Consider the following 16,741-nt stretch of genomic DNA (forward strand, 5'->3'; position numbering starts at 1 on the left):
ATGCGGAGCCTAAGAATAACAGATATGTATACTAAGCGGGGCTCAATGTCGGGCGGGGCCCGAAGCCGAGTGGGACTTAATACCGGGCGGGGGCCCAATATGCGATTTATTATGTATGGTATGGGGTATTTTGGGGAACTCACTAAGCTTTATGTTTACGGTTTTTAGTGTATGTTTCAGGTACTTCCAGTTCCAAAGGGAAGGGCTCGGGATGATTGCAGAGCACACGCCACCTAGTTCCGTTTTTTGTGTTTTACTCTGATTCGAGATGATGTTTGATACACTTATTTTATTTGGATTGTATTGATGTTGTTTTTGGAATACTGATTTTATTAAATTAAAAATGAAAATTTTGGATCGTATTTTTGGGATGTTTCAAAATATATCAAAGTTCATGGTTTTTAATTCCCTATAAAATGAGTATAATATATGTATAAAATATATTGAAAATAAAAATAAAAAAATAAGAGGTAGTGAAAGATGATCATTTCCTGGCTTTTAGTGAATGAAAGGTAAGTGGGGGAAAAACTGATGTAACACTCGAAAAGTAAAAGATAAAAGGTAAGACCATCTGTATACACACCACTAACAAGTATAGTGGTGGGTGTCACATCATCACAACACTCTCTACCACTAACCATGAGATATACCACTAAACATCTCATTCCACCTTATTTTTTAATTAAATTTAATTTAAAAAAAAATAAAAACATATAATTTTTTAATACTAGTTTTTCATTAAATTAAAATACCACATTATATTAAAAAAAGTTACATTAATTAAAAAAAATAAAAATAACAATAAAAAAACATTACATTAATTTAAACTAGTTTTTTATTCGGCAAAAAACATTACATTAATTTATAAATAAAAAAACTTAAAATAAAATAGAAAAAAACATAAAATAATGCAACCTCAAACAACTTACACTAGTTTTTTTAAACCTTATTTTTTTAATGATTGAATTTTTAAGCACTCCCTCAATTTTAACCAAGATTTGAAGTGTGTAAACAGTTTGTGGTTTGTGTCTTTATATTGATGTATGGCCACAACAATCGATTCGTCTTCGTGTACGTTGTTTATAACAAAGTTATAAATTCTATTGAACTCAAGGCATTTAACCTTCGTATCACGAAACTTCGAACATATTTGGTTAAAACTACGATTTCGGCAACCCATTAAATCATGAAAACCGTTTCCAACTTTTACCCAAAAATCACCAGACATTCGAGTATCTGGCTCTTCTGAAATCGTCACCCATGCTAGTGTTAAGTTTTTCTCTTCCTTTTCTACCGATTCCTAATTTTGGGAGCCATTGATTGTGAAAGATGTTGTGTGTATATTGTGTATATAGAAAGAAAATAATGGTGTAAGAAATGAGGATGTATGTTGTGATATTGATAGGTAAAAATGTGGTTAAAAAATATTTGTTTAAATTTTGACTGTTGAACGGTCAAAAATGTCCAAACGATTTGTATTCATCGTCCTCGCTCGTCTTCCCCACCACGAATTGCAACGATAACGGTCGGGGTGGTGTGTACGGACTACGACCGTGGCCACATCAACCACAAACCGGCTCGTGGCCGGTATACGCGATGATCTAACCATACTCTCGCGTCTTAAAAGAAAAAATAATACCCACTTTCATAAAAAGCCGGTTTATGAAAAGATGGTCCTAATATGATGAAATCATATTGACGTTCAACGTTGTCAACATGGACAGTCAACCATCATTTAACTTTTCTGAAACAACCTCCATACATATTGTACATCAGTCATATATTAGTCATACTAGTTTATAACCCGTGGGAACCAATGTTATAAAATTAATTAAACTTTTATAATAAAAATTTATAATTATTAATCAATTATTTTAAATAAGTCATTTTAAATAAATTATTAATTTTAAGAGATATATCAAATTTTTTAAGTTATTATAACTTCAAATTTAACATATAATTAAAAATGTAAATTTGAATTTTTAAATGAGTTGTCTAATATATCTACATGACACATAACATAATATTAATTAGGAGTTGTATTAGAATGACACTTGGCAAAAAAAGATTAAAACTATTCATTTATTAGAATAAAAATATTGTACGTATTGTTGAATTTTTTTGGAACTACATGCTCTTAATTTCTTTCTAGAAATCTTCGTGAAAAGTGTTCTTCAAGCAACAAAGAATTAAACTTGCCGTATATCTATCATTTTTGTACTCACTTGCTCCAATTCGTATATTGATCTGGTATAACTCCATTGAAGATTATCATATTTGTGTAAGTGTTTCAGTTAGGGTTAGTTTAAATCCACTTCATCCTGTAAAGAGCTTAAGTGTACAAGATAGTGCAAATCGTGTAGATGATTTTTAATACCACCTTTAAAGTCTTAATTGATTGTTAGCGGATATTCTTCCAATATTCTTCAAAGGACTATAAGTACTTGTATCCAATATTCTTCCACCAGATTGAAGAAAAGAGATTTCTTTTGGGACAAAATGTTGGAAATCACTATGGTGGAATGAACCAAAAACAAGAAATCATCCCCTAGGATAGGATGAACCGGAAATGGAGAACTCATCCCTAGTAGTGGGATGAAACAACAAAAAAAAAAGTTCTCTCTCATGGAATAAACCTTAAAATTTTTGTTATGGAAAGATAATGTTTATTTTATAAAAATGTCTGGTTAGTTTCTTTCTTTCTTTTTTTTTTTCTTTTTCTTTTTTGCTTTTTTTTTTGTTCTTTTCTTTTTGTACCAAAAATCCATTGTGAGGTCAAATAGATTTCCTGGTTATTTATTATGTATTAGGTCACATTTTTTATGTTAAATAGTCTTTAATAACTAACATTTTTGTAAGATTTTTTTTATCTTGTTTATTATATTGCGGTTAAAAAATATTGTTTATTATATTTTATGGCTAAAAATATATGTAATGCATACTTCCTTGTTTTTGAAAATATGTTCTAGTTTTATGATATAAATTATGACGTATTTGCAAGTTTTAATTTTTTGTTGAATTTTTTTTGTTCCTATTTGTGTTATTAGAATTAATTGTAAATATTATTACATACTTGGTGATGGTCTTGGGGTAACACCTGGATTTAGGATTATAAATTAAATGACAAATATATTATGTGATAAGTTGAAATATTTGGTAAAATCATATGTTTATTGATTTTATGTTAAAATACAATTGTGAATGGATACGTTATTCCATGTTTGATACATCTGAAAGAAATTACGTATTGTTGTGTGTTTAAAAAATATAGTCGCTATTTGGTACTTGGTAGCTTGAAAAAATTGTTTATTATTTGTTGTTAAGTTTTGTGGAATGAAGTAATATTGTTAGGAAAACATATTTGCAATTATGTGAGTATGTGTTAACTGTGTTTTTTATTAACGTCATGGAATGTGTAAAAATCTTCTAATTCGTTTTAAAAAAATTTGGTTGAACTTTGTAAAAAAATTGACCATTTTTTTTATTTATATGTTTTGACATTTGATCTTTACCAAAAAAACGAACATCTTATTAATTTATTGAGTTTAGTAATTTCTAAAAATGTTTTTGGCGATCAACCGTGAAAATTGTTTTTTCTGTACTTTGTGTTTTTCAATAATTTTTTTGAAATATTTTGCTAGACTTCTTTTTTTAAGTGTTGTCCTGATGCTATGATTTGCCAAAATGATTTTATTATCTTTGTTTAATTTCAGAAAAACACAAAAAATTATAACTTGTATGATTATTTGATTTTCTCCAACATGAAGTGTAATTGTGAATCATACTTAACGTTTTAGCGTATTACATTGTTGTAATTTAGCATAGGTTTGTTTGGATTAAACTTGTCAGATTTATTGGTTTGCTTGACTATATGTATTAAAATTGTGTGGATGCAATTTTTACCATGTGCTTTTGTGATTATTTCCTCAATGTAAGAATATCTTTTTAGCTAGAAATTAGAAAATGTTTACTTGAGAAATCAAATATACTTTTATCTTTTTTTCTACTTATCTAATGTGAAATAGTGATAAGTGTTTTTGATAAAATTAATTATATTTTAAGACACATGTCATCATTTCAAATTGGTAGAAAAATAATTAGAAGAAAATATTACTCTTTTTGCTAGGAAAATTTAGATAATGTTACTCTTTTTGCTAGGAAAATTTAGATAATCATGTGTTTTGTGATTATGTACTTAAGAGAATTGTGTATCTTCTTATAAATGCTAAAATATGTGCTAGTCTAGGATAAAATTCAGACTTGGTTATTTGTGGCTAATTAAGCATTTCTTTGATTGTCAAAGTGTTGGAGATTATGTGATTGATTTTTTACGAATAAAGGACTATAGATTATATGACTTAATTTTATATGTTTATATATTCTTTGAGTTGATTGCCTTAGAATTCTTTTTGAATTTTTAGGCAAATTGTTTAAAATCTTGATAACTTTGTGCAAATATGTGAAGTTAATTAAGTTTATTCTAGGATTTCATAAAATAAAATAATTTTTATATTTTAAAAAACAAAAAGTCCATGTATAATATTAAAGATTTTAATCTAAAATGAAAGGCAAAATATTCATCTTTTACAAACTAAACAAAATGACTATAAAACTAATAACACATTATCAAAATCAATATGAAGCCTAGCTTGCAATAAGAACCAAATATATAAAATAGCTTAATTTTTAACTAAACTAGAAAAGGAAATGCAAATTATAGTTAGCAATCTTTAATTACTCTAATTTTAATTATATACATGGTAGTGGATTATGCCAAAAATAAACCAACCATATGAAATATAATGATTATATCTAATAGTATTTCCTAAAATCTTATATATATATATATATATATATATATATATATATATATATATATATATATATATATATATATATATATATATATATATATATATAGAGGTTTAGGTTCTATGGAAACAAAAAACCCTAAAAATTATTAAAATGCATAAAAAAAATACTTAGAGATCATAAAACTTTTTTTTGAATTTTTTTATAAAAAAATCGCAACTTTTAGGTCAAAATCGCTGAAAAAAAATTTTGAAATTTTTTTTTTTTACAAAAAAAAAATTGATTTTTTATTTTTTTTCCAGCGAAATTGTAAAAAATGTTGCAATTTTTTGATAAAAAAATTCAAAAAAAAGGTTTGTGATGTCTTGGTATTTTTTTTATGCATTTTTATAATTTTTAAAGTTTTTTTAGGGTTTTTTTGTTTTCCAAATAACCCTTCCCTTTTTATATATATATATATATATATATATATATATATATATATATATATATATATATATATATATATATATATATATATATATATATATATATGGGCCTTATAAATCATTTATCAAGTCAAACTTTTCTAATATAAAAATAAAAAATAAAAAGCTATAACAAAATGCAAGTAGTTTGAATGGAATATAAGACTCTCCCATCTTACTCACATAAACTTGAACCCGTGAAGACTTCCCTTTTTGTTTTCATTGGTCATCAATGGCGATTGAAGATCCATCCACTATTATGGTGATTTTACTATTGCTCTCTATTTTCTTTACTTTCATCTACTTCACCACTAGGGTTCATTGCACATGCGAAATCTGCCATGCTTACATTACCTCTAGTTGGTCAATCCAATTTGATAATCTCTGCGATTGGTACACTCATCTTCTCAAAAACTCACCTACAAAAACCATACACATACATGTTCTTCGCAACACCATAACATCCAACCATCAAAGCGTAGAGTACATGCTCAAAACCCATTTCGAAAACTACCCGAAAGGGAAACCTTTCTCTGCCATCTTAGGTGATTTCTTGGGCAACGGCATCTTCAACGTTGATGGCGATTCATGGAGGTTTCAGAGAAAAATGGCGTGTCTTGAGCTTGGAAAGATGTCAATGAGATCACATGCTCTTGAAGTTGTTAAACATGAGATTGATCATAGGCTTATACCTCTTGTTTCATCATTCTCCCAAAAACAAAATGGGATTTTGGATTTACAAGATGTTTTCCGAAGGTTTTCGTTTGATGTAATTTGTAAATTTTCTTTCGGGTATGACCCAAAGTGTTTAGACAAGTCATTACCCGTATCCGAATTGGCAATGTCTTTTGATCTGGCGTCAAAGCTATCTGCTCAGAGAGCGATGACTCCGTCACCATTGGTGTGGAAGATCAAAAGGATCTTGAATATTGGAAGTGAAAAGAGACTTAAAGAATCGATCAAGATGGTGAACAAGTTTGCACAAGAAGTTATTAGACAACGAAACAAATTAGGATCTTGTTCAAACCATGAAGATCTTCTATCAAGATTCATGGCTTCAACAAAAGATCCCAATTACCTTCGAGACATTGTCATAAGCTTCTTGTTAGCCGGACGCGACACAGTCGCATCCGCTTTAACCGGCTTATTTTGGTTATTAGCACAACACCCAGAGGTGATAACAGCCATCAGAGCTGAAGCTCTGATGGGACCTCCACATGGGCAGTTGCATGAACTCCACTACTTGCAAGCAGTGGTATACGAGGGAATGAGATTGTTCCCACCAATCCAATTCAATTCCAAGTTTTGTCAACAAGACGACACATTTCCCGATGGCACATTCATCAAGAAAGGCACTCGGGTCACATACCACCCATACGCGATGGGTCGAATGGAGACCATTTGGGGTCCCGATTGCTTAAGTTTCAAACCCGAAAGATGGTTAAAAGATGGTGTGTTTTATCAAGAAACCCCTTTCAAGTACCCGGTCTTTCAAGCTGGACATAGGATGTGTTTAGGTAAAGAAATGGCACTTGTGGAGATAAAAAGTGTGGTTCTTTCTCTTTTACAACAGTTTGATATCGAATTAGTGGTTCCTATTCTGGCCCCTCGGTTTTCGCCTGGGCTCACTGCGAACTTCACCGGTGGTCTACCGATTCGGGTTACTGAAAGGAGAGATAGGACGTGGCCCAAACTAAACCACATGTTATTAAATTAGCATTTATGGTCCATATGGACCACTTTGTCGTTATCAACCGTACAAATGATGTAAATAGGAAAAAGGAATATAAGTCGATTGGCTTTAACTGATTGTGTCCGTTTTATATTTGTTGGGTTTTGATTCGTTTTATTAAGAAAATAACCTAATGTACAGTTGTGGTAGATTCGTCATGTTTGTGTCGTTATTACGTTATCAATGATGCAATAAATTGCAACATAGGATAACTTGGACAGCTCTTGGACAGCACGATCTTTAATCGAGTATCATAATTATTTTTAATAGACCAAAAAATAAAACACAAAATGAAGTTTGTCAAATGAGCCAAAAGTACCCATTAATTTTTGTTCCTGTGATTTGCATCCTTCCGCAGCTTTAGCTTTGAAGAACATGAGTGGTCCTTATGGTTGAAAAAAATAAAGATTGGTCCTTTAGCCAATTACTGACAATGTCCCTCCGTTATATATTTGTAAAATGACGAGCATCACCATTATTTTGTCCCTTTCCCATCCTCTTTTTCTTATTATATTTATTTTAAGTATTAAATAATGAAACACCACCATCCCGATTCTTGAACTAGCCGATTAGATGTCATCAACCCCACCATTGTCCCTACCAACCACCACATCGAAGAGTGAGTGTGGTGGTGTTGGAGGTGATAGAGACAGAATAGGTGGTTGTCGGTGATGGAGGTGGCGGTAGAGGATAAGAGACTTGAGATATTTATTTAGGGTTTAAATTTGAATAAGTTATAATTTGGATCGTAATATGAAAAAGTATAATACAATTTTGAAGAGAAATTTTTAAAAAAATTCTCAATATTTTTGGAAAAGCTACACTTTAGTCACAAGTTTTTTTTTTAAATAAAAATCTCAATTATTTCATTTTAGCTCAAATTAACAAAAAAATTATTTTTTTCTTTTAACAAGAAATGACATATTATCGTGTTTTTACAAATAATCAGGACTTTTATTTTCAGAAAAAAAAAATAGGACTAAAGTATAAATTTTTCAAAACTATTAAGACTTATATGATAATTTCCCAAATTTGAACCCTTAAATTTAGAGTTTTATTACTTTGGCTCGAGGACAATCACGTCATTTTACATATATTTAACGGAAAAGTATTGACGGTAATTGTCTAAAAAGGCCAACTTTGATAGATTTTGCAGCCTAACCACTCGCACAATTTTCGAAACTAGAACTAAATCTGCAGAAGAATACAAACCACAGGGAGCAAAATCTGTAATGTACTATAAAAGTTAAAATACATAAACAGTGAAAAGAATATATATGGTAAAACTTTAAAATAACATGTCTTCTAAATAAAGACTAAAACCGACCACGTGGAATCCGATGAACTCATGGTGCACAAATCCGTGTTATATAATCCATACACAAAGCACCTGATAAATCAAATAAAATAGAAACCATGCAAACACTGTCTTCTAGATGATGACCACAAACAAACAACAAAATGCTTTCATCCACTTAAATTACTTACACTTAGATAAGGTTTCAACTTTCAATAAAATTATAAAATATACTACTTCCTTACAAACAGCAATAGCTTTTTTTTCTAATAAAACACATTTAAAAAAAAAAATAAAAAAATAAAATAAAATAAAATAACTTCTTAAAGAAATCATGTTGCAAGTTTTGTTATACGCATGTTAATCACTAAAAAACATAAATAAAGTTTGATTATGATGCAAAAGTTTTATAAGTCTAACATGACAACACAATAACTTTACTTTGAATAATTATCATTAATTAGAATTACCCATTTTCTTTTTATCAAAAATCATAGTATAATAATAAAACGCAAAAAAGAATAACACTTGAATCTAGAAATAACTTCTAGAGTAACATATAGGGTTGCGCACGTGCGGTGCATGTAAAACAGACAGAATGTGGCCAAACCTAAGGAAGACCAGTGGTTTAACTCGAGGCATATTATCTTTAATATATTGAAAATTATTTATTGTTGTGGCTATATTTTGACTTTCAGAGAAAGGACATTGGCATCCGAAAACCTTTAATAATAACTATAATACTCATATTACTATGTCGACAAACTCATATGTTTTTTCTTGAGAAATCTATTACATTATGTTTTATCTTTTAATCCTATTTATTTTTATAAAATCAATCGATTTAAAGTAGAAAATTTGTTTACTTAAGTTTAAAACCAAGATTTTGTAACAACACATCAACTAGATTCAAGTCATGAAGAATAAGATTTAATGCAAACTTAATAGCATAATCATTTGTTTCAAAAAATATTAATCAGTGTCACAGTTGTTAAAATTTTTATTACATATAAAGTTATTAAATTTTTTATTACATATAAGATTTCTGATTTCACATGTAACAGTTAAAGGCCACACTACAAGGAAAATGGTCATTAGCGGCGACAAAAGTCGCCGGTAATAAGTCCAGTTGTCGCCGGTAATAGTAATAGCGGCGACACGTCACCGGTAATAAGTCGCCGCTACTACTTCGTCGTTATTGATGAACTTGTCGCCGCTAATGACCATGTCGCCGCTAATGATAGACGTCGCCGCTAATGACTGTGTCGCCGCTAATGACACCGGTCGCCGGTAATACTGTCGCTGGTAATTACAATTTTCATTTTTTTTAATTTTTTTTTGTAATTAACGATTTTGGTTGCCGATAATAAAGTACTTGGTAATTACATAACAACATTCGATTAAATATCAAAAATAATAGTGTCGACGCTAATTACAAAACAAACATCCGATTATAATTAATTATATATCAAAAGTCATAATATCCGATTAAATATAAAAAGTAATAATGTCGCCCGGTATTAGTGTCGCCGGTAATTACAAAAAACAACCAAAGTTTTACAATCTACCAAGTGGCAAAGCGTTACAACGTATGAAAATAAAACTCATCCTGACCTACATACCATCATCTTCATTCCCATCGTTTCCTCGATTATTTTGGGATTGAAAAAACGAATACAGCTCATCCCTACATGCCGGGTCATTCAACATTGCACGAAGATTTTCCAACTACATAATTAATAACAACATATATAAACTTATAAGTTAAATTATCAAACATAAACAAAAACTATGAAACCACATTGCTATTTTTAAACTAAGACAAAAAACCAAAGTACGTTGTTATTTTTGAACTTGGGACAAAAACTTAATTACCAAACTTTTTAGCAAATAATCACCACAAAACCAAAATTACCAAATCAACATGCATTTTACGATGCTAAAGTAGATTGCTATTTTTAAACTACGACAAAAAACCAAAGTACGTTGTTATTTTTTGCACTTGGGACAAAAACTTAATTACCAAACTTTTTAGCAAATAATCACCACAAAACCAAAATTACCAAATCAACATGCATTTTACGATGCTAAAGTAGATTGTTATTTTTAAACTACAACAAAAAACCAAAGTACGTTGTTATTTTTTGCACTTGGGACAAAAACCTAATTACGAAACTTTTTAGCAAATAATCACCACAAAACCAAAGTAGATTGTTTTACCTGTGATGGTTGTGATGGTTGTGGTGATGGTTGCGAAGGCTGTGGAATCGGCGGGAGAGCAGAAGGTTTACGGCCAATGCCTCTAATATGGCCACGTCGCTCTCCTAATACTTTCTCAAATGCAGCTCTTTCTTGAGCGGGAGTTAACTCACTTTCACCTTGAGTTTGTTCTAACAGCTCTTCAACTAACCGATTCTGTAACTCCCAAAAGTGAGTAACAATTAAGTATAAATAAATATTTAATTATATGATAAAATTATAATTAAATACTTACATATTGTTGTTCCGCCTCAGCAGTAACAAATACACCATTCTTATCGGTATGAGCTTTGCGAAAAGTTTCCACTCTCTTCAGGTTCTATTTAACTTTAAAAATTAGATTATATTTTAAATAAATAATTACATGTATCGTACGTTACCTTCTTATAGCAAGTACTGCTATACGAGCTCGACCCCCCACGATTCACATTTGTTTGCATTTCACGGATTTTTTTGTTCCTTTATGAAGCAATTATGTGTTCGTCTGTTTGGAAATACTCAACTGCTTTCTTCCAGTTATCAACTTCCATACCCTGTGGAGGGTTGGCTAATGCTCCCGGGATATCTTCATACCCTCCGACTGACATAAAATATTCTTTTGCGTCAGCTTTACGTTCTCGATAACCTTTTAACAAAGCTGCTTGAAAACTCTCTGTCAACAAATTAGCTTGTACATCCTGGTACATCTGATCCAAATCAAACTTTGTCTACAAAAAAAAAGTTAACAAAGTAAAAAACAATTATAGTTAACCATATAAAATATATTTAAATAAATAAATACCACTAAATGTTGTAATACGGTGTCCTGTATTGCAGGGGAAACTTTTTTCCAAGTCCATTTATCAAAAGGGACCATGTGCCACATTGTTTTTCCAACTTCTCGGGAAAACATGTCTTTCGGCTCTCCTATGGGATCAAATGTGATATCCCTATCATATTCCATCCTAATCGGGTTGCCCTGGTTCCGTAAGATCGCTTTTTCAAGCTTTATATTTTTCGCTTTGCCTCGAACTTTCCTTCGTGCAGGTTGCTCAACTACAAATGTAATTACAAAATTATTAGAAACGGTATTTAATTTATAATAACTGAACAAAAATAGTAAATACAAATTCATAATAAGACTTACCGTCCTGCTCGTGATGACCAGCACCTCTACCACCTGGGAGAGGTGGGTCCTCAGCTCCATCACCCTCGTGTCCACGACCCATAACAGCAGCCATGATATACATAAACAAAAGCCATATTGTCATCATTTCCTGAAAAATTATAAGATATACAAATACAATAATTATTACAAATACATATTACATAGAAATAAACATTTACTTAGGAATAAACATTTCTATTTAAACAAGAAATCCAAATAAAGTTCATATTACAAACACGTATTACATAAGAACTATTCTAATCAGAATCTTCCTCATATCCTTCAGTGTCTTCTTCGGTATCATAATCAGGGTCTCATCGTAATCAGTCTCGCAATCAGAAACATCATTGACTCTACCAGTTGGCGGAGGAACTTCAGTTGCACTATCTACATCAACAATGACTCTAGGAATGTTTTGAAAGTACATGCTGAAATCGATAAAAAGTGGAGCATCGGATGAAGAGATATTTTGAAGTACATCTACATTGTCTACATTTTCGTGCGAGCCATTGTCAACATTTTGGACACGGTCATCGTTCGATGGTAGATCCCAAATACTTCGATGGTTAACATGCTCGACAACACATCGATGGTTATTGTTTGGCTCTCTGATGTAGAACACTTGTTTGGCTTGTGAAGCATATATGAGTTGATCATCTTTGTATGCTTCGCGTCGTGTGTCGATACTGGTGAAATTATCACTAGTAATAACTCCTCTTCGAGTATCAAACCACTTGCAACGAAATAGTACAGTTGAATAATCATGTGTATACCTCAACTCTATAATCTCTTCTAACTGGCCATAATATTTCTCGCCTTTCTCACCCACCGCTAAAACCCCAGAGTTTTGTGTTGTACGTTGTGCGTCACGACTAAGTACCATAAACCTAACACCATTGACTATGCATGCGGTGTAAGAATAAGCATTCATTTGCGGACCCATTGCAAGAGCCGACAACTCTTTGTGGAATTCTGGAGAGTTTTCTATTTTCATTTGATGAACCTAGCAATTATAAAGTAATATGTATTATGTATTCGTTAGATCAATGAAACAAATTTGTTTATTAATTTATATTACCTTTTCACGAAACCAATTACGAAATTCTTTCTTTTCATCACTTTGGGGATGTTCAGATTTGAATTTCCTATGTTGATGACAAAAGGATATAGATTTAAAAAGATTAAAAAAATTAAGGATGAAAGTTAGAGATAAGATTAGTTACTTGATATACTGTGTGACTTCTTCACAGCTATTCAATACAAACCATTCCATGTTACGCATGTCCGTTAAATTAAGAGTTTTGATTTGAGTTGTGCTGGTTGGTCGACATTTAGACTCAAACATCCAAAACTTTGTTTTTTCAATGACAACATCTTCATTTCTTTCCGGACGATTCTTTACATCTCGAAGGTACATCGAACAAAATGATAAAGCTTCTTCAGCAACATAACCCTCAGCTATAGAACCTTCTGGCCTCGCCTTGTTTCTGACATAGTTTTTTAGTTTTTTCATATACCTTTCGAAGGGATACATCCATCTCATACATATCGGGCCTCCGACAATCGCTTCATCAGGTAAATGCAAAAGTAAATGAACCATAATGTCAAAAAACGTTGGAGGATAAATCAATTCTAACTTGCACAAGATTGCAATAATGTCTACTTTTGCTTTCCTCATATCCTTCACCTTCAATGTTCTGGAACAAAGTTGCTTGAAAAACGTACAAAGGTCTACAATAGGTGTATAAGTGTCTTTGTCTAACAACCCTCTTACTCCAATCGGTATCAAACGTTGCATAAGAATGTGGTGGTCATGCGATTTCAACCCAATAATGTTAGTATTGGTATCGTTCACTTTCTTACTGATGTTAGAACCAAACCCATCCGACAATTTAACATCTTTTATAAATTGACAAAAGAGTTGTCGACTAGATTTCGTGAAAGAGTATCTTGCATGGGGTCTATGAAACTTGTCACCATTTTTTTTGCAACCATTCATTTCTCCGAATGTTTAGAATTCTCAAGTCCTCTCGTGCATTTGATGTGTCTTTGATTTTATCGTTCATTAGAAGAGTACCTAACAAACTCTCGTCCACATTTTTCTCGACATGCATGAAATCTATGTTGTGTTTCAACTGTAGAGAAGACCAATACTCGAGTTCGAAGAAAATGCTTCGTTTCGACCAGTTCAACTCGTAATCTTGCCGCTTTGGCTCCCCGCCTCCATGCTCAGGATGTTTACCCGGTTTACGAGTTAGTAGACGACCTAGTTGCTCTTGTATGTCGTCATTACTAAAGTGTCTCGGAGCGGGTCATGTCTCTTCCATCCCATTAAAGTCCAACCTCTTTCTTAACGGATCATTAACATCTAGGAAACGACGATGACCGATATATACGACATTGTTTGTTGCACGGTACAAAGGAGTGTCTTCATTGCAAGTAGCACACGCTCTATACCCTTGCCCACTCCAACCTGATAGACTACTACGAGCTGGCCAGTCGTTTATTGTCCACAACAACATAGCTCTCATCATAAAGAATGTGTTTGTCGCCGCATCTTTAATACGTACGCCTGAGTGCCACAAATCTTTAAGCTCTTCCACCAACGGCCTAAGGAAAACATCCATATCCTTACCATGAGCTTTCGGGCCGGGAATCAACAAAGTCAACATGAATGATGACTCTTTCATACAAAGCCAGGGTGGCAGATTGTATGTGGTGAGTATGACCGGCCATGTGTTATGTGGATTACACATGTTTCCAAATGGATTGAAACCGTCAGCTGAAAGACCTAGGCGTACGTTTCGGGGTTCACTCGAGAAGTCGGGGTATTTTTTTTTATCAAAATCTTGCCAATGTTCCCCATCAACAGGATGAAGCATCACACCATCTTCTGAACGTCCGGTACTATGCCAAATCATATTTTTGGTAGTGTGCCTCGAACAATATAAACGTTGTAGTCTAGGGGTCACAGGAAAGTACCGTAACACCTTATGAGGTACTTTCTTACCGTTGCTGTTTTTATCGATCCATTGGCTCTCTTTACAAACAGGACAAACTTGCAATGAATCGTGCTCTTTCCAAAAGAGACAACAATCGTTTTTGCACACATGTATCGACTCATACCCCAGACCAATAGACTTCAGTTTCTTTTTGGCTAGATAATGTGAAAGGGGAACCTTGTTGCCCTTGGGAAACGCTAATTGCAACAACTCAAGGAGTTGATCAAATGAACTATCAGTCCATTTGTTGTTCACCTTGATATGCATTAACTTTGCTAGAAACTCAAGGGAAGAAAAGATGCAACCAGGATACAATTTAGTTTCCACTTCTTCCAACAACTGTGCAAAATCATCATCCACACCGCTAGCCCTTGTATTCGAGGTTCCTTCATCAAGGTTGGTATCATTTTCTCTCGACTCCCACATCACATCGTCGATTAAATCGGCCATTTCGTTACTTGGCAAGACGACTGGAGGAATAAAAGATTCACCATGACAGATCCAAATTTTGTACGACTTACTGAAACCATTTATAAATATATGGCGTTCAACTGCAGTCGGGTACTTGAAGTAACGGTTATCACATTTTTCACACGCACATCTGATTTTACCATTACTATCAAGGTGTGACTTGGACTTCTCGATAAAAGCTTTAAGTCCTGCTTGGAACTCGGGATGGTTTCGATATGGATTAGTAGTCCAGCTTTTATCAATAGACATGATGTTGCTGAAACATAATTTAGGGTTTAGAGTTTAGTATATAGAATTAGCATTGTTTTTTTCCAATCCACATTTTTTTTACAATTAAAAGAATAAAAAATTTTATAACAACAATTATATTATGTTGTTGTGTTGTTCTTTTTTACCGTCGATATTAAAAAATATATATATTTTTTATTTATAACATTAAACAATTTTATAACATTTTTTTTGTGTTTTTTTCCAATTATAACAATAATTTATTTTTATTTTTTTTCAATTATAGCATCCTACTTATACCAAAACCACATACTTTTACATAATACATAAGAGCATGAAATTCACATACTTTTACATACATATTATGTTGTTGTGTTGTTCTTTTTTACCGTCGAGATTAAAAAAATATATATATATTTTATTTATAACATTATATAAATATGTTGCAAATAAAAATTTTAAAAACTAAAAAAGACATGAAAATATAAATATGAAACTATAGAAATATAACATTATAAGTTAATTTGAAGATTATAAGTTAACTATATAACTTATTGGTTAACATTATAAGAAAGTTTCTAGTATTTGTATATAAGTTTTTAAACAATTTTATAACATTTTTTTGTGTTTTTTTTTTTCCAATTATAACAATAATTTATTATTATTATTTTTTTCAATTATAGCATCCTACTTATACCAAAACCACATACTTTTACATAATACATAAGAGCATGAAAAAAAAATTTGTTTGTTTCTTTTAATATGTTTAGCAATTAGTTTTTAATGAATAAAATATTAAATAAAGAATTTTATACCAAAAATTGTTTGGGAACAAACTAGAAACTTTCTAGTATTTGTATATAAGTTTTTAAACAATTTTATAACATTTTTTTTGTGTTTTTTTTCCAATTATAACAATAAATTTTTTTTATTTTTTTTTCAATTGTAGCATCCTACTTATACCAAAACCACATACTTTTACATAATAAATAAGAGCATGAAATTCACATACTTTCACATACATATACCACATATACACATAATTTCACATATATATAGATAATAACATCCTATTTATACCAAATACACAAATTTCACATTCATATACCACATTTACAACAAACATACATACATTCACATACACACACAATAACATCCTACTTATAACAAACACATATAATTTCACATATATATAGATAATAACATCATTCATATACTTCTACCAAATACTCATATACCACATATACATCAAACACACATACATTGGCATATATATACACCAAATTCACATATATTCATACAAATATCAAATACACACAAAATTTT

General features: G+C 31.4%; 1 protein-coding gene and 1 pseudogene across 1 annotated transcript; one reads left to right on the forward strand and one right to left on the reverse strand.

The window, feature by feature from the left end:
* Positions 1-5,439: 5,439 nt before the first annotated feature.
* On the forward strand, positions 5,440-7,084 carry LOC145151137 (cytochrome P450 94C1 pseudogene; annotated as a pseudogene).
* Positions 7,085-14,026: 6,942 nt separating this feature from the next.
* On the reverse strand, positions 14,027-15,436 carry LOC145116871 (uncharacterized). Its single transcript, XM_079053188.1, has one exon. The coding sequence runs from the start codon at positions 15,434-15,436 to the stop codon at positions 14,027-14,029; it is 1,410 nt and encodes a 469-aa protein (XP_078909314.1).
* Between the last annotated feature and the right edge of the window lie 1,305 nt (positions 15,437-16,741).

Source organism: Lactuca virosa, chromosome 1 (genome assembly GCF_052849685.1).
Source record: "Lactuca virosa cultivar CGN04683 chromosome 1, Lactuca_virosa_CGN04683_v6, whole genome shotgun sequence".
Lineage (NCBI taxonomy): Eukaryota > Viridiplantae > Streptophyta > Magnoliopsida > Asterales > Asteraceae > Lactuca > Lactuca virosa.